This window comes from Cervus elaphus, chromosome 14 (genome assembly GCF_910594005.1).
Source record: "Cervus elaphus chromosome 14, mCerEla1.1, whole genome shotgun sequence".
Lineage (NCBI taxonomy): Eukaryota > Metazoa > Chordata > Mammalia > Artiodactyla > Cervidae > Cervus > Cervus elaphus.
Window position 1 is genome coordinate 30,594,709 of NC_057828.1, and position 27,274 is coordinate 30,621,982.

The following is a 27,274-nucleotide window of genomic DNA, read 5'->3' on the forward strand; positions in this document are numbered from 1 at the left end:
CCCTCACAGGAGAAGAAGGCACAGTGACCTAGGTAGGGCTTATTACCAATCTTCATCCAGGATTTTTTTCTACCTCAAGATCACAAGAAACATTCATTGACTTAAATTTACAAAATCTGGAAAAAGTGACTCCGGAGAAGCCATGTGAAGAAAGAGTACGGGGCAAAGAATAAAGTCTAGCAGAGAATGGGTAACTACTAGTTAACCGATACTGCCAGCTCTGAAAACAGTCCTGGCTTCAGCCGCTCTCACTGTGATGCTGTAAGCTATACTAGGGTCCTTCTTCACCTCAACTGAGTTTTCATCAGTGTCAAAATTACCATGTATGATATACAAACACAGACAACCAGTTTAAGTACAAAAAGGGGTCCAATCCCATTACCACTTTCAGAATACCTAGCGACTTTCATATTTATTTCAATTGTATTATTAACATTTCGTTTCTTCTGTTTCCTCCTCGTTTTTATGAGAGCACAAATAACAGTACAAAAATAAATGTGAATAAAAATACAATAAATAAACGCATATGATCATCTACAAAGGCATTGATACTGACAAAAAACTCAACTGTTGAGTAAGTTGTACCACCATACAATAGTTCAAATTATTATTTGTCAGCTCACATATGAAACACTAACCTAAGAAAAAAAAGAATGATATTTAATGGTACAGGTACATAGCATACAGAAGCTCACATTAAAAAAAAAAACCTTTAATAAGAACCCTTCTTCGTTCAGACATTCAGAAGAAAATAGGTACACTTCCTTCTTGCCTACCAGAAGAAATCATGGATCTAAAGCTTACGAAATGAGAGTGAAAGGCATTCCTTTCAATATTACAAGTCTTATACTGATATTATTTATAATTTAGCCCTTTTGTTATTTTTTATGGTTGAAAGTCTGAGGGAAAAATGTCATTGAAATACGTATTTATCAGTAAGTACAAATCTGTATGTTCACATCACACACTCTGATTTGGACACGTGATGTTTAAGGTGCTCATTAGTTAATAAGCAAATAAAGCTGTGAGCTTATATGGAGCTCACCAGACAGAACTAGCCAGAAAGTTGACTCTGGGAATCAGAAGTACACAGGTGGTCAAGTCCAGGGGCTGAGTAAGACTGGGCAGGAATGCAAGTCGAGGGGGAGAAAGAAAAGCAAGGAGAAGATGAAGAGATGCAGCCAGTGACATTAGGAGAGAACTAAAGAGAACTTAAAGCCAGCTCAGCGCAAGTGGTCCATGGCCAGCACAGTCAACTGCACCTAAAGCTGTTATGAACCCAGAGGCAGCTTCTACATTATCAGCTTTCAGGAATGCTTTTCCCTTGACTTTTCTTCTACTCAAGGAAAACATTCTATCAGTTCTTAATTCTTCTAAATTCTATAAAAATTTTTAGGGAAAAGCCACTTTACCTCCAGAGTTGTTCATTATTTTCTAAGTAAAGAAGTAACAGTAACTCAGGCTACATCTGAGAAGCACCCTCTGGACAAGGTGGCCACTGAACCTGATCTCGGATGCCTCTGCTGCCCATGGAGCCTCCTGAAGGGTGAAGGAGAGCGCCACACCTATTCCTGCCCAGGCTCTCAAGGGAAATGTCATCTGAAACACACACCACATTCTTCCATACCATTCAACTTATCAAAATAATTAAGGGACTGAAGAGCAGAAAAAGTCAGTCATTCGCGCATGCAAAAGGGTACAGCGGTAAATGAAACTTCATCTGGGCACTGACTGCATCAAAACAGAAATCAAAAAGCAGTTGAAGGACAGAAACTAGCAGCCAGGCCTCCCTTGTCTTGAATATAATCTCAACCACAATTATAATTCTAGGTGTAATTTAGGATAAAGGTCCAGCAGAGCTGTAAGTCAATTCTTCTTAGATTTAAAGGTCAGCATCAAAACATTCTCTGCTGCTGCTGGTTGTGGTAAAATGGACACTCCATATATTTGCAGGCTGGCAGGAAAACTGGTACAACACTTCAGGAAAGCATTTGGCAATATGATTCAAGACCTTTTAAAACTGTTTCTATTTATTCAGAGATCTAATACTATTTCTGGAAATCTATCTTAAGGAATTAGTCTGCAATTAGGAGGAAAAAAAAACCCTTAGGGTTCATGAAAGCATTATTCATTATACAAAATCACTTTAAACCATACAAATAGCCATTTAAAAGGAAACAGGTAAATTACAGTGAAATATGCTACTAAAAACTCTGAGCAGCTTTTTAAAAGCATAGAGAATGCAAAACATATCAAGTGAACAAATGAAAAAAGGCATAATCAAACATATATAGCAATGCACAAAAATAAAAGGAGGAAAAAGTTTTTTTAAGATGGTGCAACTATGAAGAGAAATGAAAAGCAAACTGACTATAGAATAAATCTGTCTGAGCAGGATGAGACCATATAAAACAGGGAAAATCAAGGTCAAGGGTTCTCAAGGCAAAAATCTACTGGAATGGGGGGAGGGGCAGTTTGGGATGGGGGGAAAGGTAAGTACATCAGTTAAAGAATGAAAACAGACATAAGAGTACCTAACAGAAAGACAGCAAAAGTTTTTAAAAAATATCCATCCCTTTGTACCAACTGATAGTTCAAATGACAACCTGCACTGCTCTTCTCCCTTTTCACTCTTGAGCAGTTCTTTATTGTAGATTGCCAATACTACAATTAACTCCATATTATCCATGAAAAAGAAGAGCCTGAATTTATAAAATACTAAGAAGCAAATGATCCAATGCCAACTGGCTTTAGACTTTAAATGGCATATTAGAATTCTTTAATAACACTATACCTTCCTGTATGTTTGTATCAAACGATCAGAAAATAATCTGCATATTCCATACACTCTATTGGAAAGAACAGCAAAGCAAATGACCCAGAAACAAGCTGAAAAGGGGAATTAAATCCTTTCTATATGACTAACCAAAAGGTAAATAATTTTTATATACAATTAACCATAATATAATACAAACTACATCCTTTTTAAATATTCAGGGAAAAAAGTCTAAAATATGGCCAAATTAAATTTACTAAGAGTCCATAATGCTGTTAAAGCATATTAAATTTACTTAAATAAACTACAAAAATTTTTTTAAAAAAGCATTGCTCCTACCACTAAAAAGAAAGTAATTCCAAAAGAGGGCAATACAGCATAGTGGCTGAGATCACAGCAGAGCAAACTGCTGGGGTGTGAATTCCAGCTCCACTCATGACTAGTGCATGTTCTTCTCTGTGCCTCGGTATCCTCACTTGGAACATAACAGAAATACTTACCTTACAGGGTTGCTATGATGACTGGGCTTCCCTGGTGGCTCAGAGGTTAAAGCATCTGCCTGCAATGCAGGAGACCTGAGTTCGATCCCTGGGTCAGGAAGATCCCCTGGAGGAGGAAATGGCAACCCACTCCAGTATTCTTGCCTGAAGAATCCCATGGATGGAGGAGCCTGGTGGGCTCCACGGGGTCGCAAAGAGTCGGACACAACTGAGCGATATACGGGTATGGGTATGGGTATGATGACTGAATGAGTTAATTTATCTAAAGCATTTACAAGAGGGCCTGGATTAAGTTACTAAATGGATGCAAAAGGCTATCAGTTCCAGAGATGAAGAAAGGTGATAGTTTGTACAACTATGTGAATGTACTTAATGCCATGAAACCATACACTTAAAAATGGTTAAAATCATTAAATTTTACTGTAATATTTTACCTCCTTTTTAGGAAAAGGCTCTTATCAATCACCCACTTGCTATTAAAACATTTTAATTTTCCTGGGAGAAAATAAAGTAACAGACTCTACAGAAGAGTCTATATAAGTTTAGGATTCCTATAAAAAAACATGTTTATCAACAAAGGGATGCTGATATCAACATCTGGGTCCGTACTTCTCAAAAATAAAATTTAAAATAATATGTTGTGCTACTGAAAAGTTCTGATGTTCAAATTACTTAACTTGAATTTCAAGCAAAAATTGACTCCGTGGAAATGGCAGCACCATCCTTCTTACAGTTACAGAACAAAAATACTGCTCTAAACTGCAACTACTTGGAAACAAATCTATAAACCCTTTCTTTGAACACAAGCATTTTAGTGTATCTTCTACACAAGAACAAAGACTTCACAGACCTTATATGCAACCAATTACAAAAAGCAACAAAAATCTTCAAATGCCTGTTTTAAAATAAAACCTCGCAAAATAGCCTGAAACCACTTCTCTCAGATTACAAAATGAGCATGTGGCGAAAGGGCCAGAGAACACCAATTTACTATACCCTGTGCTGACTGACAACGTCTGTTGCATAGCAACAAGATCCTGCAGTCTGAAAACAGCACAGAACTCCTTTTCTTGACTTGCCAAGCCTCAATTAACCCCATCAAGGCTGAGAAACCAAATTTACAGAGATTACTACCAACATCAGCTTCCCATGTGGCACAGTGGTAAAGAATCTGCCTGCCAGTACAGGAGACTCAGGAGACATGGGTTTGATCCCTGGGTCAAGGAGATTCCCTGGAGGAGGAAATGGCAACCCACACCAGTATTCTTGCCTGGGCAATTCCATGGACAGACGAGTCTGGCAGGCTACAGTCCATGGGGTTGCAAAGAGTCGGACACAACTGACCATGCATGCACAATACTACCATCAGAATCCCAATGATATTCTAAATTCTAAAACTAAAGAATCATAAGCCTAAATTCCAGCCTGTTCACAGCTTGAATGTACTGGTATGCCTTCACTCTCAATGATTCTCTATGTACTAGCATAAAACTGCTACTTAAATTCTTCTAAAAGCATCATTTAGAAGAGTCATTTTTAAAATCCTATGTAACAGGATATCACATGCCTTTTGTTCCATAATTTAAAAGAATCTGATCCTCTCAGTTTATTTTCAAAAAATCCTAATTTATAAAACAAAGGCTATAATTTCCTAACAATTTAAATTTTCTCTTACTTGAAATTTACTTTAACTATTTTAATAGATTTGCCTATATAGGTAACTAGTAACTTTTTTTCCCCAAAAGTCTTCATCTAAAGAACAAAAAATTAAAGTCAGCAGTTTTTCTTGCCATTTCTATAAATACTTGCATTGTTTTGGGATATCCCTGTCTTTTGAGAAAGTTAAATGGTTGCCAAGCCCCACCTAAGAAACAGATCAAATACAGATAAAATAAATTGACAACAGTGGTTCTCAGCCTTTTTGAAGATAAGAAGGCCCTGTAAATTCATAAATTCTACTTTTTTCATATTCTGACTCAGAAAAACCAATGTAAAAGTACTTAGAATTTACTACCTTTTAGGTTAATCTGTATCTTATCATAAAAGCACCTACATACTTGAAATATAACATTTACAAAGGCAGGTATCTCTGGGTTACAGACAAAGCTTGGTGCACCAAGCGGTTCAAACTCCTCAAAATAATCCCATGGCTGTCCCCAGCAACCACAAATTAGAAGTCAATCAGAAAAGTTCAAACCACTTTGAAGACACAGGGCTAAACACATACAGGTTTGGAAGTGAAACAAAGTTAGGTTTAGGGTTCTGAAACAAACTTAGGTTCCTTCCACCCCTTATTAGCCATAAACTCAAGCAAGGGTACTAATGAAGGTGATATCTACTCTAGAGAGTAGCTGTAAAGACTGGAAGAAACAGTGTATAGAAGTATGAAGCACATGAGTTTCATTCCTTTCTTGTTATTCAAAGCCTTTATAAAATCCAGTCCAATCTGCCGCATTTCCCATGCTTCCTATACAAACTCCAACAGTATTGGATTTGATCTTAAGGATGGAAAATGAAATCTGAGAAGCAGCATTGAAAGGTAGAACAATTAGAGGCCAAAGTAATATATTAAGAGCAAGGTCTTTGGAAAGATGCAGGACTTTGATTTGAACCTCCACTGTCATTTAGACCATGTGACTTCAGACAAGTCACTTAAGCATTCTAAGCCTTGGTTTCCTCTAATGTAAAATAGCAAAGATGACACCAATCTCCTTTATTCTAATTCATTAAATGAAAAGATTCACATGAAGCGCTTAGCAATTGCCTGGCTCATTTTTAAATGTGCAACAGGTAACAGCTAATATTTATAAACATCTACTTACTCTGGATAAATGGAGGATACTAAAAGTTGTCGTGTGTAATTGGTTAGCCCATGTGGCCTGCAGGAAGCATGAACAAAGGTCAGCCTCGGAGACACCACAATCTTCAGCCAAGGACTCTTGTCCTGGGCCAGGTATGGAGATGGGTTTCCAGTTACTGGGCCTCTGGACCAGTGAGGAAAATTCATCAGGTTTTAGGGACACAAAAGTTAATCATGAAATTTTCTTTCAAACCAACGAGTTAAGTTTGTTTTAAACACTAATACTGAACTAATGAAGAGGTACAACAATTTCTTCCAAATTGTTTTTTTTTTCCTTTTCCATTTCACCTATGTTAAAATTCAAAGGCTGATTTTTTTCATCTTCAAGTAGTTTCTAACTTACAAACAGACTTATACTGACTAATTTTCAGAACGCATTTTTCTGTTTTGAAACACTTTATATTTTGTGGCTGGGTTACCAGACTAAAGTCTAAGTAACCAGATTTAAGTCTTTGGTAATCAAAGTAGGAAACAAAACAGGAGTCACCTTTTTTCACTTAAACATAAAACATTTAAGGGAATTAATTCCTTGGTGGTCCAGTGGTTAAGACTCTGTGCTTTCACTGCAGAGGACATGAGTTTAATCCTGAGTCAGGGAACTAAGAAGATCCCACAAGCCACATGGCAGAGCAAGGAAAATAAAATAAAATAAACATTTCAAAATACACAGAACATATTTTTTAAACATTTAGTTATACAATAATTCCTGACATTTCAGAATTCAGAGTAGTAGTTCTCAACCGGGGTGATTTTTCCCCATCCAAAATTTCACTAGGAGGAAATTTTCACTAGGGGTGAGCTGCAGGTAGGCATCTAGTGGGTAGAGGCAGGAGTACTACTAAACACCCTTCAAGGCACAAGAGAGCACCCACAACACAGAATTCTCTGACCCCAAATATCAGTAACACCAAAGCATTCATACTGTAGAGAAAAATCCCAAACTCTTTCAAAAGAACTAAGAATATCCAGTTTTCTCAGTAACGTGTTGAAAAGGTTATCCTCTTCCCATTAAATGATCTTGGCACCCCTGTGAAAAATTGATGGACTTCCCTGTTAATCCAGTGGCTAACACTCCACACTCCCAATGCAGGCGGCCCGGGTTTGATCCCTAGTCAGGGAACTAAGATCTCACAAGACTCGCCACACAGCCAAATAATAAAAAAAAAAAAAAAATTTTTTAAGTTTTAAAATAAAATCAAAAATCAATTGACTGTAAACATGTTTGCCTCTGGGCTCTCTATTCTGTTCTGTAGGGCTATATTTACGACAGTACCACACTGTTTTGATTACTGTAGCTTTGGAATAAGTTTCAATATCAGGAAGTATGAGTCCTCCAAGTTTGTTCCTTTTCAAGAGTGCTTCGGCTATTCCAGGTCCCTTGAAATGCCATACGAACCTTAGGATGAGTTTTTCTATTTCTGCAAAAAAACACCACTGGGGGGCTTCCCTGATGGTCCAGTGGGTAAGTACCTGCCTTGCAATGCAGGGGATGCAGGTTTGATCCCTGGTCGGGGAACTAAGATTCTACATGCCACAAGATAATTAAGCTTAAGTGCCAAAACTACTGAAGTCCACATTCCTGACACAACTAGAGTGTCCATGTGCCACAATGAAAGATTCCCCTGTGCCACAAAGACCAGACACAAAACAGATGTATAAAAAAAAATTTTTAATGGATCATTGGGGCTTTGACAGGGATTGCCTGAATCTGTAGATCATTCTGGATAGTACTATCATCTTAAAAATATTAAAGTCTTTTCAATCCATGAACACAGAAGTTCTTTTCATTTACTTAGGTCTTACTCAGCAATATTTTGTTAAATTCCATCTCACTGGTTAAATTTATTCTGAGGTATTTTATTCTTTTAGATACTACTGTAAATGGAAGTGTTTCTTAATTTCCTGTTCTTATTGCTCACTGCTGGTGTATAGAAACAACTGACTTAGGGGCATTAATCTTGTACCTGCAATTTTACTGAATTCATTCATTACTTCTAACAGTTTCACTGTGGATATTTTGCATGTATTTATATTTATTATATGTGTACACATATCCTCCTCTGTTCAACTGACAAAATGAGAGATGAATGAGACCAAAGTCATGGTCCATACCCAAATGGGAGACTAAGGCAAAAGCTAATGTTGAAGTGCTAACTCCCAGTACCACAGAAGGTGATACTTGGAACCACAGAATCATGGCAGATATACTTAGTTAAGATGCGATCACACTGGAGTAATCTGGGCCCTTAATCCAGTATGACTGGTCTCCTTAAAAGAGAAAAATGCCATGTGAAGACAGACACACGTGGAAAATACAGACTTATGACAACAGAAGCAGAGATTAGAGTAAGGCACCTCTAAACCAAGAAATGCCAAGGACTGCCAGCAAACACCAGAAGCTAGAAGAGGAAAGGAAGGAATTCTGCGTCAAGACTGTGACATAAAAACTGAGTTTCCATACTACTGGCTTGCCCTACAAATTCCAGACTCAAGATGCAAAATCAACTCTTGTCTCAATTTCCAGTGTGCCAGTTTGCCTTACAAATTTCATTCTAATCAGCCCCCACAGTCACGTAAGTCAATTCCTTTAAATGAGTGAATAAATAAATATTGGTTCAATTTCTCTAGAGAATCTTGATTGATACAGAAATTACGGAAGCATTTAGGAAAATGAGGGAAAGAGGCGATCTGGCGGTCACAAAAAATAAACTGTCTACTTCATCATTGTACTCATGATCTGTATTAAAACCTTATTGAATTAGTTTCTAATTTAGTACTTTTTACAGACTCAGAAAGAAATGCAACAGTTAATCTGTTAAAGAGAAACAGGACTGTTGATTGGGTGATAGAATACTTATTTACATAAGGTTTCTAGCTAGAAAAACATATAGATACACATACAGATACACATACATACAACTTGTGTTGGTCCTTATAGTTTCAAGTACATATTGTTTTATCCAAATACCATTACCATCACTCACCCATACCTACTTAACATTATAAAAACACACTGTTTAATATTAAGTTGCTCAAAGTACCCTAATACCTTTGAAAATCAGATGATTTATCTAGAGAATTAAAATGAGGACTAAAACAATCAATAATCATGAGTTTAGTTTTTATATATCTATTTTTTAAGTTACTGGAAGTCCCTGATTGTACCCAGCATGCTATAAAGTGCTTATGGAAATGTACCAGGAGTAAAGGGAGCCCACATTTGATTTTTTAAGGAAAATTTTAGGTCTGAAGTACCAAACAAGCTGAATGGTCAACAGATGATCTGAGTTCAGTAAGAGAGACTTAGCCAGGAGTGATCACTAAAAGATATAAACTAACAGAGGAAACTGAAGGAAGAGTGAGACTGAGTGAGCACAGAGAAGGCAGCTTTCCAGAAGACAGAACAAAAGTAATGAGACCAACATTCCACCAGAACCTTTGGGGAACAAAAAGCAGACCACTGTGAAATGAATTCACACGATGAGTATGGACAGGCACAGCTGGAACATTTTGCAGAGGACGCTGAATGCCAGGTTGAGACAGCTGTGTGCTGCAGGGTGCAAGTGAAAGCTTCTTAGGCGGAAGTTTGGGAAGAATAGCTGGCCCAGTATGGACCAAGCATATGGAGGGAAGGTTAGACTGGCCACTGGGGGAGAAATGAGGCTTGCTTCCAATGATGCAGATAACAGTTCCACAGTGCAGGGGGTCTGTTTTTTAAAAATTCACCTTAAGAAAGTTTAAAACACTTTAAAATATACATTCTCTAAGACTTTAACTAGGTCCTTGCTTTTAGAGTGCCTAACATCAGAAGTCTTTCATACTAACAGTTAAAGGGACTTTCTTGGTGGCACAGTGGATAACAATCTCCTTCCAATATAGTGGATGTGGGTCCAACCCCTGGTTGAGGAACTAAGATCCTACAGGCCGTGCCCCAACTACTAAGCCAGTGCACTCTAGAGCCCACACTCAAGACCCAATGGAGACAAACAAATAATTCTTAAAAACAGACTTCTCTGGTGGTCCAGTAGTTAAGAATCTGCCTGCCAATGCAGGGGACACAGGTTTGATCCCTGATTCAGGAAGATCCTACATGCCACAGAGCAACTAAGCTCGTGTGCCGCAACAATTGAGCCCATGAGCCCCAGAGCCCATGTTCTGCAACAAGAAAAGAAACCACAATGAAACCCAAGCACAGTAACCAGAGAAGCCCCTGCTCACCGCAACTAGAGAAAGCCCTCAGGGAACAACAAAGACCCAGCGCATGTTTACAATAGCTAGGACATGGAAGTAACCAAGATGTCCATCGGCAGACAAATGGATAAAAAAGCTGTAGTACATATACACAATGGAGTATTACTTGGCTATTAAAAAGAACACACTTGAGTCAGTTCTAATGAGGTGGATGAAACTGCAGCCTATTATACAGAGTGAAGTAAGCTGGAAAGAAAAACACCAGTACAGTATATTAACGCATATATATATGGAATTTAGAAAGATGGTAACGACCACCCTATAGGCAAGACAGCAAAAGAGACACAGATGTAAAGAACAGACTTTTGGACTCTGTGGGAGAAGGCGAGGGTGGGATGATTTGAGAGAATAGCATTGCAACATTTATATTATATGAAATAGATGACCAGTCCAAGTTCAGTGCATGAAACAGGGCACTCAAAGTTGGTGCACTGGGACAACCCAGAGGGATGGGATAGGGAGAGAGGTGGGAGGGGAGTTTGGGACAGGGGCACACATGTACAACTGTGGCTAATTCAGTCAAGGTATGGCAAAAACCACCATGATATTATAAAGTAATTAGCCTCCAATCAAAATAAATAAATTTTTTAAAAAAGACCCACTGCAGCCAAAAATTAATTTTTTAAAAAAAGGTTAAAGAAAACGGCAAAAGAACATTCAGCAGCTCAAATTTTATTTTTTAAAAAAGGTTATGGTACAACACAAAGAAAACAATCCGCTAAATCAAGTGTACAAGAATACACTAAATCCATAAATTTTCTAAATGCACTAAGGCAAACCACAAAACAAGGCAATGGATTATTAATTCCATATGGCAGAGACAGAAATTGAGACTGGGGACAGCCAACGTCTCAAAGTCGGTAAAAAGCAAAAAACATCTTTGAAGCCAATGATGATTCTATTAGACCTGCCTATCTTGCCTGGAGAATCCCAGGGACAGAGGAGCCTGGTGGGCTGCCGTCTATGGGATCACACAGAGTCAGACACGACTGAAGCAACTTAGCAGCAGCAGCAGCATTTCCTTCTAAAATGAAAACACCTTGAAAAGCTTCCATATCCAGAGGAATATAAAAAGATGACAGAGGAATTTCCCTTAAAGTAGATGCTTTGAACAAAATAATAGAGGGATTTAACAAAATACTTCACTAAAGCAATACAAAATAACTTTGGCAAGCTGCTATAAATAAAAGGCATACATACTAGAGAAAAAACCTTAAACATTATTTGCACATGACATCATTTAGAAAGGAATCAGACAAAAATAGATAAAAGTCTACCTTCACGATGTGTGAAGTCACTTTAGTCCAACTCTTTGTTATTCCACGGACTATAGCTACCAGGCTCCTCTGTCCATGGGATTTTCCAGGCAAGAATACTGGAGTGGGTTATCATTTCCTCTTCCAGGGAATTTTCCTGACCCATGGATTGAACCCACACCCCTTAGTTCTTCTGTATTGGCAGACAGGTTCTTTACCACTACTGATTAATGCCTCCACCCCCACTAAACTATACGCATAAGGGAATGGGTATGTCCATGTACATCTTTTAGTTTTTTATAACTGGCTTTTGAGGATTCATCTTATTGTGCCATTTTACTAACTTTGGAATCACAGAGCAAGAAGATTCACACAGGAAGTAGGCAATAAAAAGGAAGTTTGGTCTTAATTCTAAGAGCAACATGAAGCCACTGAAGTGTTTTAGACATGACATTGAGCTGATAAATCTAAATTTCAGAAAGATCTGACTGTTGCACAGATCACAGACTGGATGGGGTAATACACCAATGCAATAAATTAGAATATCCAGCAACACATATGTAAAAATGTAATACAGGACAAAATAGGCTTGGGGTCTTAATATGATTCATTGCTGGACTCCCATAACTTGCCAGGTTGCCCAGGAAAGCAAAATCATCCTAATACATACACACCAGAAAAATGAATGAACTAACCACTTATAAAATTCAACCTTGTCAAACATTCCTCCTAAGCTAACAGTAACCTCTGTCAGTTCAGTTTACCTGGCAGTCTCTCAACGATGGCAGGTATTTCAATGACAAAGCAACACAATGTGTACCATGTGCAAAGCTGAGGTGCAAGCCTTCCAAGAGACGCAGGACTCTTCAAAGTTACTAAAAATGATGAGAACTGTTTCCAACTAATCACAAAGCCCCTGGCAGAAATGAACACTGGAGAGGGACACTGACTTGGAAGGAATGTTAAGGGCACTTAATGGGGTGATGAGTATGTTCTGTATCCTGACCTGGGTGGTAGTTACACAGATGAGTATATGTAGTAAAAATTAATCAACCTGTAGATATACTTATGATTAAAATTTAGCTGTATGTAAATTATACCTTAAGAAAGGCGGAAAAGGAACAAAAGACGACCCTTCTTCCCATGAAGAATCAGTGGTTCTGAAAGTGAAGCCTAGAAATCCCATGCCCTGCTTGCTACCAGTGTGAAGATTAAATGGATACTCAAGATGGCAAAATGTACCTGGGTTCTCAGAGACATCTGTGAGCCACTCAGTGGAGTGGGCTTAGACCCCACTCTTTCTCTAGACTTTCAATTATATGAGATGGTAAATGTTCTTAATGTTGAAGTACTTTGAGTCTGCTACTTGAAGCTAAAAGCATTTGAACAGACATCACCAGCAATTAATTGGAGAAAGCTAATCAAGATGAGATAATAGGAGGTCAAAAACAAAAAAATCTGAAAACATAAGTCCTTGAATATTTTTGCAAAAATGACTTTCTTTAGGATCACACTAGAAAAGTCCATCATAACATTAACTATATAGTATAGTTTCATACCGTCTTGCAATTTTTAAATAAAAATTATGTGAAACAAGCAACCAACACTTGATTCATTCTTCTTCCATCTTAAGAATTTAACACACAGTAGCAACCATAACATGAATGTTTCCATAATTTTGTTTCACTTTTCAAGATTAAACCCAAATAAAGCCTTTTTCTCCCCACCCCTGCTATCTCTGAAATGTTCCTCCTATTCTAGGTCAATTCATTCTACATGGCCTTGTTCTTCAGAAAATAAAGAACCCTTATATGATGAAATCACAAAGAAAAATATTCACTCACACATCAACATTTAGAAAAATTCAAACACAGACCTCAGTTCATAAAAGTGAATCATTACAGAGAGACCCTAGACCCTAGAATACTGGTTAAAAGTACGGGCTCTGGAATCAGACTGTCTGGGGTGAAATCCCAGTTCACTGTTTACCAACGGGTAACCCTGGGCGTTGGAGAAGACTCTTGGACTGCCAGGAGATCCAACCAGTCCATCCTAAAGGAGATCAGTCCTGGGTGTTCATTGGAAGGACTGATGTTGAAGGTGAAACTCCAATACTTTGGCCACCTCATGCAAAGAGTTGACTCACTGGAAAAGACCCTGATGCTGGCAGGGATTGCGGGCAGGAGGAGCAGGGGACAAAAGAGGATAAGATGGTTGGATGGCATCACCGACTCGATGGACACGTGTTTGAGTAAACTCAGGTAGTTGGTGACGGACAGGGAGGCCTGGAGTGCTGCGATTCATGGGGTCGCAGAGTCGGACACAACTGAATGACTGAACTGAACTGAACCCTGGGCGAGGTTCTCAACCCTGAGACTCATCTTTCTCACCTACAAAAGGAGGCTAACAACTGTTTCTACCTTATAAGTTGTAAAGGGGAGTATTAAATGATTATATGGGAAGGATTTCAGGCAGTAAGTACTCAGTAACTGTTAGCTATTACATTTCAACATCTAAGAAAACTGAGGAATAGAAATGTCAACATTGGAAATGAGTTATTAGAGAAGGAAAAACTCAAAATCAAAAGCTTTATGTTTAAATATAAGTATATATGTTAAATAAAATTAAGACAAAGAAAAATGAGAACAGATATATACTTACAGCAAAAATGAGCTGAAACTTTAATTTCTAAATATAGAACTTTTTAAAGGTACAATGTCAAACCTACTAAACTAAACTAAAGTACTGCTGCACTTTACTAAAGATAAAATTTTTAAATCTGAATATACAGAGACAAAAAAGAACAGAAAATTCCATATTATAAAGGGGTCAATTCCTCCAGCCATATTAATCCATTAATTTAACACAATTCTAATTAAAACTCCAACAGGTTTGGGAGTGCAATTTTTTATTTCATTTTTGCTTTAACTGATGAAATGATTCTAAAACTAAACTAAAGGAATGTATCAAATAGAAAAGCAAATAAAATTTTGAAAAACAATAAATGAACAGTAACTTTCCTTTCTAGATACTAAAATATACTATAAAATCAGAGTAATTAATACAGTGAGGTAATAGCCTAAAATTAGACAAGTAACTAATGAGTCAAATAACAAATGTTATTATGACATTAATAATAATGTTAACAAATAACAGAGCTAAGTATTTATGAGAATTCAGTATACAATGAGTATGACATTTCAAATAAATGGGAAAAGACGGATTTTTCAACAAATGATGCTGACAACTAACTGTTTGGTATTTAGTCGAGTGCTAACCTCCCATCGTGCACCAAAATAAATTTCAAGTGGCTTAAATTTAAACATAAATGAAACCAAAAAGTAACAGAAGAAAATGTAGGTGAATACCTGTATCATTTTAGTTTGAAAAGGAATGGCTTGACACCAAAGGCAGAAACCATAAAGGTAAAGACTAACAGAACTGACATGAAACTTTAATGCTTCCATACCAAAGTAAAATTAAAAGATGAGCGCTCAATTTGTTTATAAGATACATACAATTGGACTTCCCTGGTGGTCCAGAGGTTAAGAATCTGCCTGCCAATGCAGGGGACACGGTTTGATCCCTGGTATTGGAAGATGCCACATGCCCTGGGGCAATGAAGCCAGTGTACCGTAACTACTGAGGCCAAGCTCAAGAGCCTGTGCTCTTCAACAAGAGAAGCCTCAGCAATGAAAAGCCCACACATTGCTACTACGGTGTAGCCCTTGCTTTTCACAACTAGAAAAAGCCTGCACAGAGCAATGAAGACCCAGTGCAGCCATAAATAAATAAATAAATGAACATTTTCTTTTTAAAAGAGATACATATGGTTGATTTTGATTCATGTGTGTGTAGTCTCCTCCCATCCTGACTCTGGGCTTGATCGCCTGGCTTTGGCCAAGAAGGCATTAGGGAAGAGGATGCAGGCCGAAGTTTGATAAGACCTTGCACCTGGTACTACTAAGTGAGACACAAAAAGACATAGCACATGAACCTAGTTAAGAAATGAAAAGATACAAGTGAGTCCAGCGGAACTGACCAGCCAGCTCATACATGTTTTGCTAGGTTTTGAGGTAGTCTCAAATACCACATTAGATAACTGGCATAAAACATCTACACCACAAAGGGTTACCTTTTAAAGACGTTATAAATCATTACAAGAACAATTAAAATCCTATTTGGGAAACAGGCAAAGGACGCAGAGACAACTCTGTCAAAAGAAATGTCGAATAAACACAACAAGAAATATTCAACTCTACTATCAAAGAAACACAAATTAAAACAATGAGATAACACCTTCTGCCTATCAGATAGGCAAAGATTAAAAATGCTGACAATGGTTTGAGTTGGTTAGAGTGAGGTGAAACTGGCACTCATCCGCTGTTGTTAATTTGGTAATGTGTACCAAAAACTAAGAAAATTCCCTTTGGTCTGGCAATTTCATTTATTATTCACTCAAATATTGCATACTCACAGAAGCCTGTGAATTCCCATATTCCAGGAACTAGAATATAGTCAGATCACGCAGGACCTACTAATAATTTTGGTTTTATTATTAGTTTGAGTTTTATCCCAAGAACACTAAGATGACATTGAAGGCTTCAGCAGGCAAAGAACAGTATTGGATTTCCACTTTAAGACCATTCTAACTGATGTACAGAGAATGTGGCACAAGAACGGAAATGAGAAGATACCAACTGCTCCAGTGAGTAACAGTGGCCGGGGTTTCAGCAGTGTTGGTGAGGCGGAGAGAAGCAAAGGGAGACCTAACAACCTGCTGATACAAAAAAGTAAAAGAAAAGGGAAAAATAAACACTCTCCAATTTAATCCTATGAATTTATCCTAAAACATAAGTATCTGTGCAGATTTAAAATATGATATGCACAAAGATATATATACCCAAAGATGTTCATAGCAGTATTTTTTATAAACAAGGGAAAAAAAATCTAAAAGTCTACCCCTTGTGGCTCAGTTGGTAAAGAATCCGCCTGCAATGCAGGAGAGCTGGGTTCAATCCCTCGGTTGGGAGGATCCCCTGGAGAAGGGAAAGGCTATCCACTCCAGTATTCTGGCCTGGAGAACTCCATGGACTGTATAGTCCATGGGGTCACAAAGAGTCGGACACGACTGAGCAACTTTCAAGAGATTAAGTAGATTAAGGTCACCCAAAGCATAGTGAAAATACCATGCAGTCACTTAAAATTATTTTAGATCTCTATTTAGTGACAAGATGTGGAAAACGGCCAGTTACAAAATACATAATTTTGCTTCTAAATAGTATGATCTCACTTTTACTTAAAACACACTCATACACCCACAAGCACATTTATGTGCATTATAGGGGCTTCCAGGTGGCACCAGTGGTAAAGAACTGACCTGCAAATGCAGGACGCGTAACAGAGGTGGGTCCAATCCCTGGGTTGGGATGATCCCCTGAAGACGGAAATGGCAACCCACTCCAGGACTCTTGCCTGGAAAATTCCATGGACAGAGGTGCCTGGCAGGCTACAGTCCATGGGGTCGCAAAGAGTTGGACATGACTGAGGATGCACAACATATGCCATATGCATTATGAGAAGTCTAGAAAGCTATATATCAAAATATTAAAATTCTAGATGGTTTAGATTTAAGTTATTGAAATCTTTATACTTTCCATACCTTCTAAAAATCTATGTAGAATCTATACTGCTTTATAATGAAAAGAAAAAAGTAATTAAAACAAACGCTGACCAAACCTTTGTTTCGACAATAGTAAATTGGGTTCCTTTTCTTAAACCAAGGCAAATAAGAGACTAAAAAGAGATGAAAGCAAATGAAATGAAAACTTTTTTGATCCATAAACCTTAAATTGCTAAAAAAAAAAAAAAAAAAGGAATGGACACAATTTGCTTGCAATACTAGTCTAATGTGAGATGAGAATTTGGAGTAGATGAGGAGGGGACTTCTCAAAGCAAAAGCAGACACTCAAATATAACCAATATTTTATATCACAACACCTGCACAGAAAGATCAGTTCATTGCACAAGCAATTTGGATTCTCTTGAGATTTGACCTAAAGAGCTATTCATTTTATTTCACTTTATGGTCTGAGGTTCTTTATGAATCTTCTTCCCCACCACGCTCACACATATAACAACAGATACGAAAAAGGATAGGAGGACCCGGGCAGCGCAGTCAGTCATTTTGACTTCATTATCATTAGACATATAGGTTTGTCAAGACCAGATGTCCTAGAAGGGCAAAAATATCATCAAGGTTGATGACACCAAAGACAAAACTTTCTCTGGTATTTGTGATTACTGTAAACAGACCCAAGAAAAATCACTATCCAAATTAAATGGGTTTCTGAAGATTCTGACGGACTTGTTTCACTGATATTATCAGTGACTTTAGTCATCCTTGTTGTAACAGAGCTACCAGAGAGATGGCTGCTACCTGCGCATAAAGAACTCCAAAATTTGATCAGGCCTCTCAGAGGCACCATTAATTAACGTTTCCACTTCAGCACTCCCACCCACCTGGTTCCCTAAAGAGAAAAGCCCAATGGTTCTCTATCTTCAATCTCTCTTCTTTAGAAAACATGAAGATGTCAATTTAAAATATTAGTCCAAGAAGAACTGCTGCTTTTGAACTGTGGTGATGGAGAAGACTCTTGAGAGTCCCTTGGACTGCAAGGAGATCAAACCAGTCAATCCTAAAGGATATTAATCCTGAATACTCATTGGAAGGAACTGATGCTGAACTTCCAGTACTTTGATCACCCAATGCAAAGAGCTGACTCAGAAAAGATTCTGATGCTGAGAAAGACTGAGGGCAGGAGAAGAAGGGGACAACAGAGGATGACATGGTTGGATGGCATCACCATCTCAATGGACATGAGTCTGAGCAAACTCAAGGAGATGGTGATGCAAGGGAAGCCTCGTGTGCTGCAGCCCACGGGGTTGCAAAGAGTTGGACATGACTAAGGGACAGAACAATAAAGTATATTCACAAGGTTGAACAATGATCATCATTGTTTAATTCTAGAACATCTCCCATCATCCCAGAAGGAAACCCAATATACATTGTGATTTTTAAGATATATATTTGGTCTTCCTCCAGTTTCACGCTCACAGCTCGCCCAACCCTTGAATTTCTGAAGCAGAGTGATAAAGCTGTCTTTTGGTTATGTGAATGAAGTAACTTTCAGAAGCACCCCAAGGACTGGGGCTGATGCCAGAAGGACCAACCAAGTAACTAGAGGGTTGGAACTTTCAGGGCCACCCCCCTACCCACTCCATCCTATCTCCAAAGATGAGGAGTGGGGCTGAAAGTCGAATCAGTCACCACTGGTCAATGGTTCAGTCAATCATGACAATGTGAAGAGGCCTCTACAAAAACCCAAAAGAATGGCTTTCAGGCTCTCTTTTTTGAGAGCTTCCACATCAGGGAACCAGAACACTTCCATATGCCACCATGCCATGACCCAAGTTCCACAAGGACAGAAGCTCCTTTGTTCAGGAACTGTGTAGCTCTTCATCTGGCTCATCTTCTTTAATATCTTTTTTAATAATAAAGGAGGAATCTAGTGAGTAAACGGAGCTTTCCAGAGATCTGCAAGCCATTCTAAAAAATTAATCACACCTGAGGAGGGGGCTATGGAGCCCTCTGAGTCACAGCCAGTCAATCAGAAGTACACATAACAACCTGGACTTGCGACTCATCTCTGAAATGGAAAGGGGCTTCCCTGGTGGCTCAGTCAGTAAAGAATCCGCCTGCAATGCGGAAAACCCAGGTTCGACCCCTGGGTTGGGAAGATCTCCTGGAGAAGCGAATGGCTATGCACTCCAGTATTCTTGCACTCAAGTATTCTTGCCTGGAGAATCCTATGGACAGAGGAGCCTGGTGGGTTACAGTGCATGGGGACAGTGTCGGACATGACTGACACACTTCCTGAAATAGAAGATGGGTCTTGTGGGACTGAACCCTTTACAGGTGGAATCCGATTCCATCTCCAGGTAGGCAACGTCAGAATTCAGTTGAATTCTCAGACACCCTGACGGCATCCAAACACACACAGACACATATACACAGCGGAATGGGGTCGGGGAACCCTCTTGCACATACTCACTTCCCAATCTTCCTTTATGCTCCCAAAACCATAGCAAATGTTAATCTTCTTCCTGTCACAAAAGTGGCTTTTTGTGTCTGACTTCCATTCACTTAGCATGTTTCCAACCATGTTCCTTTTGGCTATTATGAGTAATGCTGCCATGAACATTTGTGTCCAGTTTGTATAGACATATATTTTTATTTATCTTGTGCATATACCCTGGAGTGAAATTTCTGGGTAATCTAGTAACTCTATGTTTAGCACTTGTTTTCTAAAGCGGCTGCACCATTTTACATCAGTTTTCACATTCTTAACATAAACTTAGGAGATGTCAGACTTCCACAGAAGTAGGGGATTTACTCTCACCAAGCCCATTTTACGTGCCAAATGTTATGCCAGCGTTTTAAATAATTTCTGATTTAATTCTCCTTAACAACCCTATAATGCAAAAAAGTATCTCCATTTTATAGAAAAAATTCATATCTCAAAAATTGTGATGTACTCAAAGTAGGTTTATAACCTACTTTGAACTCAGGTTGACTTTAAAGCCTGTCCTTTTTACCCTCTTATATGCAACACTTTGGCCACCTGATGCGAAGAACTGACTCAGTGGAAAAGACCCTGATGCTGGGAAAGATTGAAGGCAGGAGGAGAAGGAGACGACAGAGGATGAGATGGTTGGATGGCACCACCAATGCGATGGACATGAGTTTTGAGTAGGCTCCGGGAGTTGGTGATGGACAGGTGATGTCCACGGGGTCGCAGAGAGTCGGACACGACTGAGCGACTGAACTGAACTGATGCAACCTCTGCACTGAGCCATATGTTTCATACCAAAAGGATTTTTTGAAAAAATAAATGCAAGCTTATCAGAGTCATTATAAAACAAAAACTTCCCAATGTACAGAAATTTCTAGAAAATGTAGGAGGTCTCTTTCATAAATGTTTCATTTCATCAGTAAATGCTTTCTTCATGTAGAGTTACTTAAACCAATCAATCTAAAAATCACCTAAGCATTATACAGATTCGCTTCTTCCATCAAAGCAGTATCCACTGACCAAAAAAAACCGGGCTATCTTCTGCTATGGGCTGAATTATTTCCCAGAAAAATCCATATATTGAAGCCCTATCCCTTCTTTGACTATATTCAGAGACAGGGCATTAAGAAGGTAACTAAGGTTAAATGAGGTCATAAGGGTGGGGTCCAAATCCAAAAGGATCAGTGACCTTGTAAGAAAGGGGAGAGACCTCTGTCTCTCTCTCTACCATATGAGGACATAACAAGAAAGTGTCCAAAAAGATGGGGGTCCTACCAGAACCGGCCATACTGGCACCCTGATCTCAAGATTTCCAGCCTCCAGAACTTTAAGAAAATAAATCTCTATGGGATTTTGTTATAGCATCTTGAGCTAACTAATAAACCTTTCTTCATGAATATCACAAACTATCCAATTATTGGTATTTTAAGCACTAATAAGGATCAAAACAGTCATTAAGCAGAGTAGAAATCAGCTAAGCCAATAGACATGTAGGCATTTTGAGCTTGTTGCTCAAAAATACTTGCAAGTCCCATGATCAAAGAATGATGGCCATTCTGTTAATTCAGAATTTAATGAGAAAGTCAAGGAAACCCAGTATCTTCCAAAACGGCTTTGGAGTTAGACAAACCTGAGTCTGACTCTTTTTGGCCACTTCTTTTTTTTGTTTTGTTTTTGTTTTTGTTTTTTTGGCCACTTCTGAGCTTTGTTCCGAGAAGGCAATGGCAGCCCACTCCAGTACTCTTGCCTGGAAAATCCCATGGAGGGAGGAGCCTGGTAGGCTGCAGTCCATGGGGTCGCTAAGAGTTGGACACGGCTGAGCGACTTCACTTTCACTTTTCATTTTCATACATTGGAGAAGGAAATGGCAACCCACTCCAGTGTTCTTGCCTGGAGAATCCCAGGGATGAGGGAGCCTGGTGGGCTGCCGTCTATGGGGTCACACAGAGTTGGACACGACTGAAGTGACTTAGCAGCAGCAGAGCTTTGTGTTTGAGGAAGAAACAAGCTCTCTACCTATTCTTGTGTTCAGGATGCTTGTTTTATTTGAATTAAATAACTTTACTAACATTTATTATATGCTGAATACTATTTTACATCCTAGAATGCCCAGTATGGCTACAAAATATTATAGGTGCTCCAGAAATGGTGGTGCTTATTGTTAGTGAATAGACTCCGGAAAAGGACACCCCCAAGTCAAGCATTTATATAAGCACCCACCTTATGCCAAATATTTTGCTGGAACCCTGAATATAAAAGCGCTGTCCTACTCTCAAGGAGTTTACAGCGAAGAGGGACAGAAAAATCCACATCATTATAAAACAGTGAAATAAACGCAATGGCAAAAAAATATGCAAAGGACACAGTAACACAGAAGAGAGCTGGGATGTAGATAAATCAAGGACTACTTCTCAGGTCTGATAAGGAATTCTCTTCCTGATTTCTATGCCAGAAAACTTCATAAGCCTTTGTTTGAGGAAGCATTCACTGAAGTACAGCCTCAGCTCAGATTCTCTCTCTGACTTTTACTTCCACTCAGTTTCATCCATCAATTCAGAGAAAGGAGAGAAGCGCATGGGAAGAACTGAAGTCTTTTTCCTCCCCAACAACTGCATAAAAATTGAAATCACATTTTCCCAAACCCTTCTTACACTTATGATAAAGACTGGGTGTTAGACAAAGAGAACAGATTTATGCACAAGGGTGGGGGGTGGGGGCGGAAAGGGTGGGATGTAGGGAGACAGTAACATGGAAACGTCTATTACCATGTGTAAAGTAGATAGCCAATGGGAATTTGCCGTATAACTCTGGAAACTCAATCAGAGCTGTGTAACAACCTAGACGGGTGGGATGGCAAGGGAGGCTCAAGAGGGAGGGGATGTTAAAAAAAAAAAAACAAGACTGGGAGTTTCACAAGTTATACAGTCACCCCAGATTTAAGCTGTGTAACCAAAAAGATAAGTAACCAAAGCTGTCAGTTGAGTAAGTAATTTCTTCTATACCAGCCAAATGGGCCCGCCAGTTATTTCAGTTATTCCAACTGGACTAACTGAAAACCTTGACTGCTGTAAAAAACCAGTACCTTTTCTTCATTAATCCACATTCTTATTCATGATGTATTCCTTAATACCTACAAGGCAAAACAATGCCTAAATACAAAGCACTGACATTCTAAAAAATGAAAATTTGGCATCTGCCCCTAAAATTAACCTCTGTAAGAAAGCCACACATCCAAAACCTACAAGCATAAAGCAAGATCCATGGGAATAGAGACTACTATTATTATCCTTTCACGGGCTCTCACTTGACCATTGACACAACAATTCTTGAAATAGAATAATCTCCATATTTATCAGTTTTCTCCATTAACAAGTCAGCATATAAAACCCGGATCTTCTGGACTTTAACTATGCCACACTCTTAAAATGTGTATTAAATTTATCATTAGTATAAACGAAGGTAACAAAGTCACAATAACTACTTCAAAGACTAAACATACACAAGGAAAGGAAACAAAGATAGGTTTCCTCACCTATAAAATAAGAAGACTGGACTGGATCACAGATGGTTAAACAAGGTGCATATCAGGAAACACTTTATTGCCATTCTGTACAACCCTCATCCCAATCAAACATCAAGGCCCTTTTTCACAAAACCCAGAAATGCAGCTATGCCCTTTATCAATATGGCAGCCACTATCAACTGGGAGTAGATAAGCAAAATACAACCTGCTTGCCATCCTTGAACTAGATGAGGTGAAGCAAACTACCCAAAAGGCTTACCTTACAGAACTAAGCCCTAAAACAAGATGGGTAATGTAACTGTATAAGGTTTACAAGTACACAATACACACTCTCTTCTAGTCAATAGTATCATTTGATCCTTAATACCCAGTAAATAACTATCCCTATTTTTACATATTTTTAAATATGGATCAGTGAAATAAAGTGATCAGCTCAAGGTCATCCAGCTAATAAATGACTTGGCTGAATCCTCACAACTCAACTACACCTTTTTTCCATGAGAACGTCACAGAAGAGTGAGTGGAATCCTGGACTATTTAATACAGATCTAAGAATGTCAATCCGAAATCTTCTGAGTTCTTCTTAGCCACTAAGCTACATGCAACTATCTTATATCAGACAAGCTTCTCTTTCGACCAAAAAAAAAAAATTTGAGTAACTAACCAACTAAGCAAAAATGTAATCATTTAAAAGGTATATGCTATATTAATATTACACATAATCCCCTACCTATATCACAAATCTTATAATTTTCAATCATTACATAAATGAAAAATAAGAATAGAACAAAAAGTCCGGTGTTCCACTAACAAAAGTATCAGTTTTTTAGGTCTCAACCCTCTCACTGTTTTGTATAAGAAATACAAGTTCTCATTTTAATTCTCATCTGTTTTTAAAAAAAGTACTAACAAGTAATTCTATACACAGCTTTTTAAATGTGTAGAATGCCATTGCTTCAGGAACAGGATCTCAGAAAGCTGGACATGACTGAGCAACTAAGCACAAGGTTATTATTCCATTCCCTTCTGCAAAGGAGTTATTACATTATACCAGTGAGTGCCATTCCTGAAACTAAAGTCATCTGAGAGATCTTATCACAAATGCCTAAACCGCAACATATTTATCACAGTCCCTCTTCAGAATTATGACCAACTTAAGTGGAAATTTTCTACCCAAACACTCCTATTTCTGGATGGCCTTTAAAGCATCAGAACTACTCATAATTAGAGAGACTCAATTTAATAGTGTAACATTTATGCCCTAGCATACTGGAAAGCATCGAGACCAAATCAATATGACTATAACCTAAAAAGCCGTTTCTTACGCACCAAAATATGCCAGAGCTTTTTGCAACCAGCACTTTTTACTTCCTTACCAGACAATCCTGCTTTTACAGGTATCTAAGGAAACGTGAATACATATGAGTCGCACAAACCACCTACCAAATAATCCAATGCCTTCCAAAGTGAAAAGCTGATCCTCTTTTCTGCTTGTAAATTATTCACAATTAGCCTACAAAGAATTACTGTAGACTACTTTAACAAACTTTTCAGACCTGTGTAGCATCTTCTATATTTAAGCTACTGGGAAGCATCAGTGTGATTCCTCCCTTTCTACATTTAATAAGGAACAGAGCAGAGCAGGAAAACAGCTTAAAAGTTACAAATTACTTCTTATTAGAAAAGGAATTTTTAAGTGAAGATATAATTTACCTTTGACAGGTTGATAACTATACATGATAGTAATCAAACTTCACTGAATATTAATTTTTAAGTTTTTTCTTTTCGGTTCACAGTCTTTGAATCTGACAACTTTACAATCATTTCATTTTAAAATAACTCACTTTCATTGTTTTACATTTTTCAATGTTGGGAAAAGTTTACCCAAAGTTTGGAACAACTTGATACATTCTGATCTCCAAAACTCCTATAAGCATTAAAAGTTACAGCAGAAATCAATATAATTTATTACAAGACTTAACATTAACAATGCTTTATTGTAGTTCCAGAGTTTTCAAGGACATCAATAACTTGATTCAAAAAAAAAAAACTATGTTCAAAGGCATGGCTCAAGTTTTTCAAGCCATATTTTACAAAGTATGCCATAATTACATTTTGCACTATCTATACTTGAAAATAACTTGCTTGTGAAATCACAAAGGAAAAGGGGTCACTTAGAGACACAGCATTAAAAACAAATTTTAAAGCCTTCAAATAAAGCTCCATAACTTGAATCAGAGATAATTCAAATTCACAATAAGCTGAAAGCTCTATCACAAATATATATATATATTAAAATAAAAACCAAAATGGTAAAGTAGTGTTCAATCTTGACAGGAAAAAAAAGTTTAAAGTGGAAACTACTTAAATTGAGAAAGAATTCCAATGACATGACATTTTCTTGCCAAAACGCAGGAAAGTGTAGATTATATCATTCAAATCTCATTGTATTACATTATAAGGGTCTTGGCAACGGTTAGCCATTAATCTTTTAACACAAAGGAGATTCAAATCCGAACGAACTGTAAGACTATCTCTTTCAGAAGACAGAAATGGAGTAATTTACTTTTATCCACAATTGTTTAACCTAAAAGGAAGGCCTTAAGGATGATAACGCAGAATGGATCAGCCTTCAGTCTACCAAGTCCCATTTCTCACGAAGTCTTGCACCAATCCGAAAAGAGGAGGTTATGGACACAAAACACAGGAAAGGCTGAAAAAAAATCTCCAATGAATGACACACCACATCACGGTTTATTCTCTAACACAATTGGAGAAACAAACACGAAAAATATCACACCATATGTTTCATCGTATCAATTAAAGTAACATTTTACGACGGTACATTCAATTCTTTGGGGCTGAAAAAATAATTTAGCTTCTGTGTTATTGATTAGAGAGAAAAAGGAAAAAGGCAGCTGCTGCAATGCAACACAGGCTGCTAGAGGAAGAGAAAAGGGTTTTCCAAACAAATCCCTCCCCCGCCCCCGTTTACACACCCCGAACAACTTACTTATCGCAGTCTTTCACTGTGTTCCCCCTCCCCAATATTAACGTAATAAATTCTTTCCCTTCCCCCACCACCGTGAAATTTCACCTTTCTGAACCCTTTCACCTACCACTACCAGAGCACTTTATTCCCCACAGAAATTACAGGTCTTTCAAACTTTCATCCCTTTTTTTTTTAGTTAAACACGAGAGTTTTGTTATAAAAGTGAACGAAATTTTTACATAGAGACGGAAAAATACCTGTTTCCCAGCAACAAGCACGCTTCGATTCTCGAACCCCTCCCCATCTCCCAGGTTTGTCTCGCAAGGGCTGGGGGGGAGGGAGCCAGGAGCACATTAAATTTAGGAAGGGAAATCCTGGGCTCAAGAGGAGCATTTGAGGAAAAACGGGAGAACGTCGAAAAGAGGAGCCCCCCCCCCTCCCCAGTAAGAGGGGCTGGGGAGGATTACAAGAAAGAAAGAAAAATGAGAAGGGACAAAGGGGGAGGGGGGGAGATAGAGACCGGAGACCTGGGAGACGCGCCGGGCCGGGAGAGGGAAGGCGGGGTCCGGGGAAAGACCGAGAGAGAGGGGTCGCGGCTCCCGCGGCACAATGGCCCGCCGGCCCCCGCCCCGCGCGCCCCTCACCTCATGGTGCCGGCCGCGCCGAGGCTTCCCCAGCAGCCGGGAGACGCGGGAGGCGCCGAGCCGAGCGGGGGGGGGGGGGGGGGGGTCTCTCCTCCAGGGGCGGGGACGCAGCTCGGGGCCGGCAGACAAGTGTCCAGCTCCTCCTCCAGGCGGCCGCGGGGCTACACCATCTCCTCGCACAAAGCCGAGGCGCGGGTCCGGAGCGGGAGAGGAGCGGGCGAAAGAAAAGCTGGGGAGGGGGCGGAGAGGCCGAGGCGCCGAGTGTGGGTCCCGCGGCCGCCGCAGCCCCCCACCTCCTCCTCCTTCACCTCCTCCTCCTCCTCCCCCGGGAGCTTCT

The 27,274-nt window shown here is 38.9% G+C and overlaps 1 protein-coding gene across 9 annotated transcripts in view; it reads right to left on the minus strand.

The window, feature by feature from the left end:
* Positions 1–27,073, minus strand: part of ENAH (ENAH actin regulator) — a 157,356-nt gene extending 130,283 nt beyond the window's left edge. For 3 of the 9 annotated variants that reach the window (XM_043923942.1, XM_043923939.1, XM_043923940.1), the window contains exon 1: positions 26,551–26,800. In XM_043923942.1, the coding sequence (XP_043779877.1) occupies positions 26,551–26,597 (47 nt within the window). In that variant the 5' untranslated portion in view covers positions 26,598–26,800. Of the gene's footprint in view, positions 1–26,550; positions 26,855–26,937 lie in introns of those variants that run through there. The other 6 variants (XM_043923936.1, XM_043923935.1, XM_043923941.1 and 3 more) reach the window with 6 other exon arrangements.
* Positions 27,074–27,274: the final 201 nt, after the last annotated feature.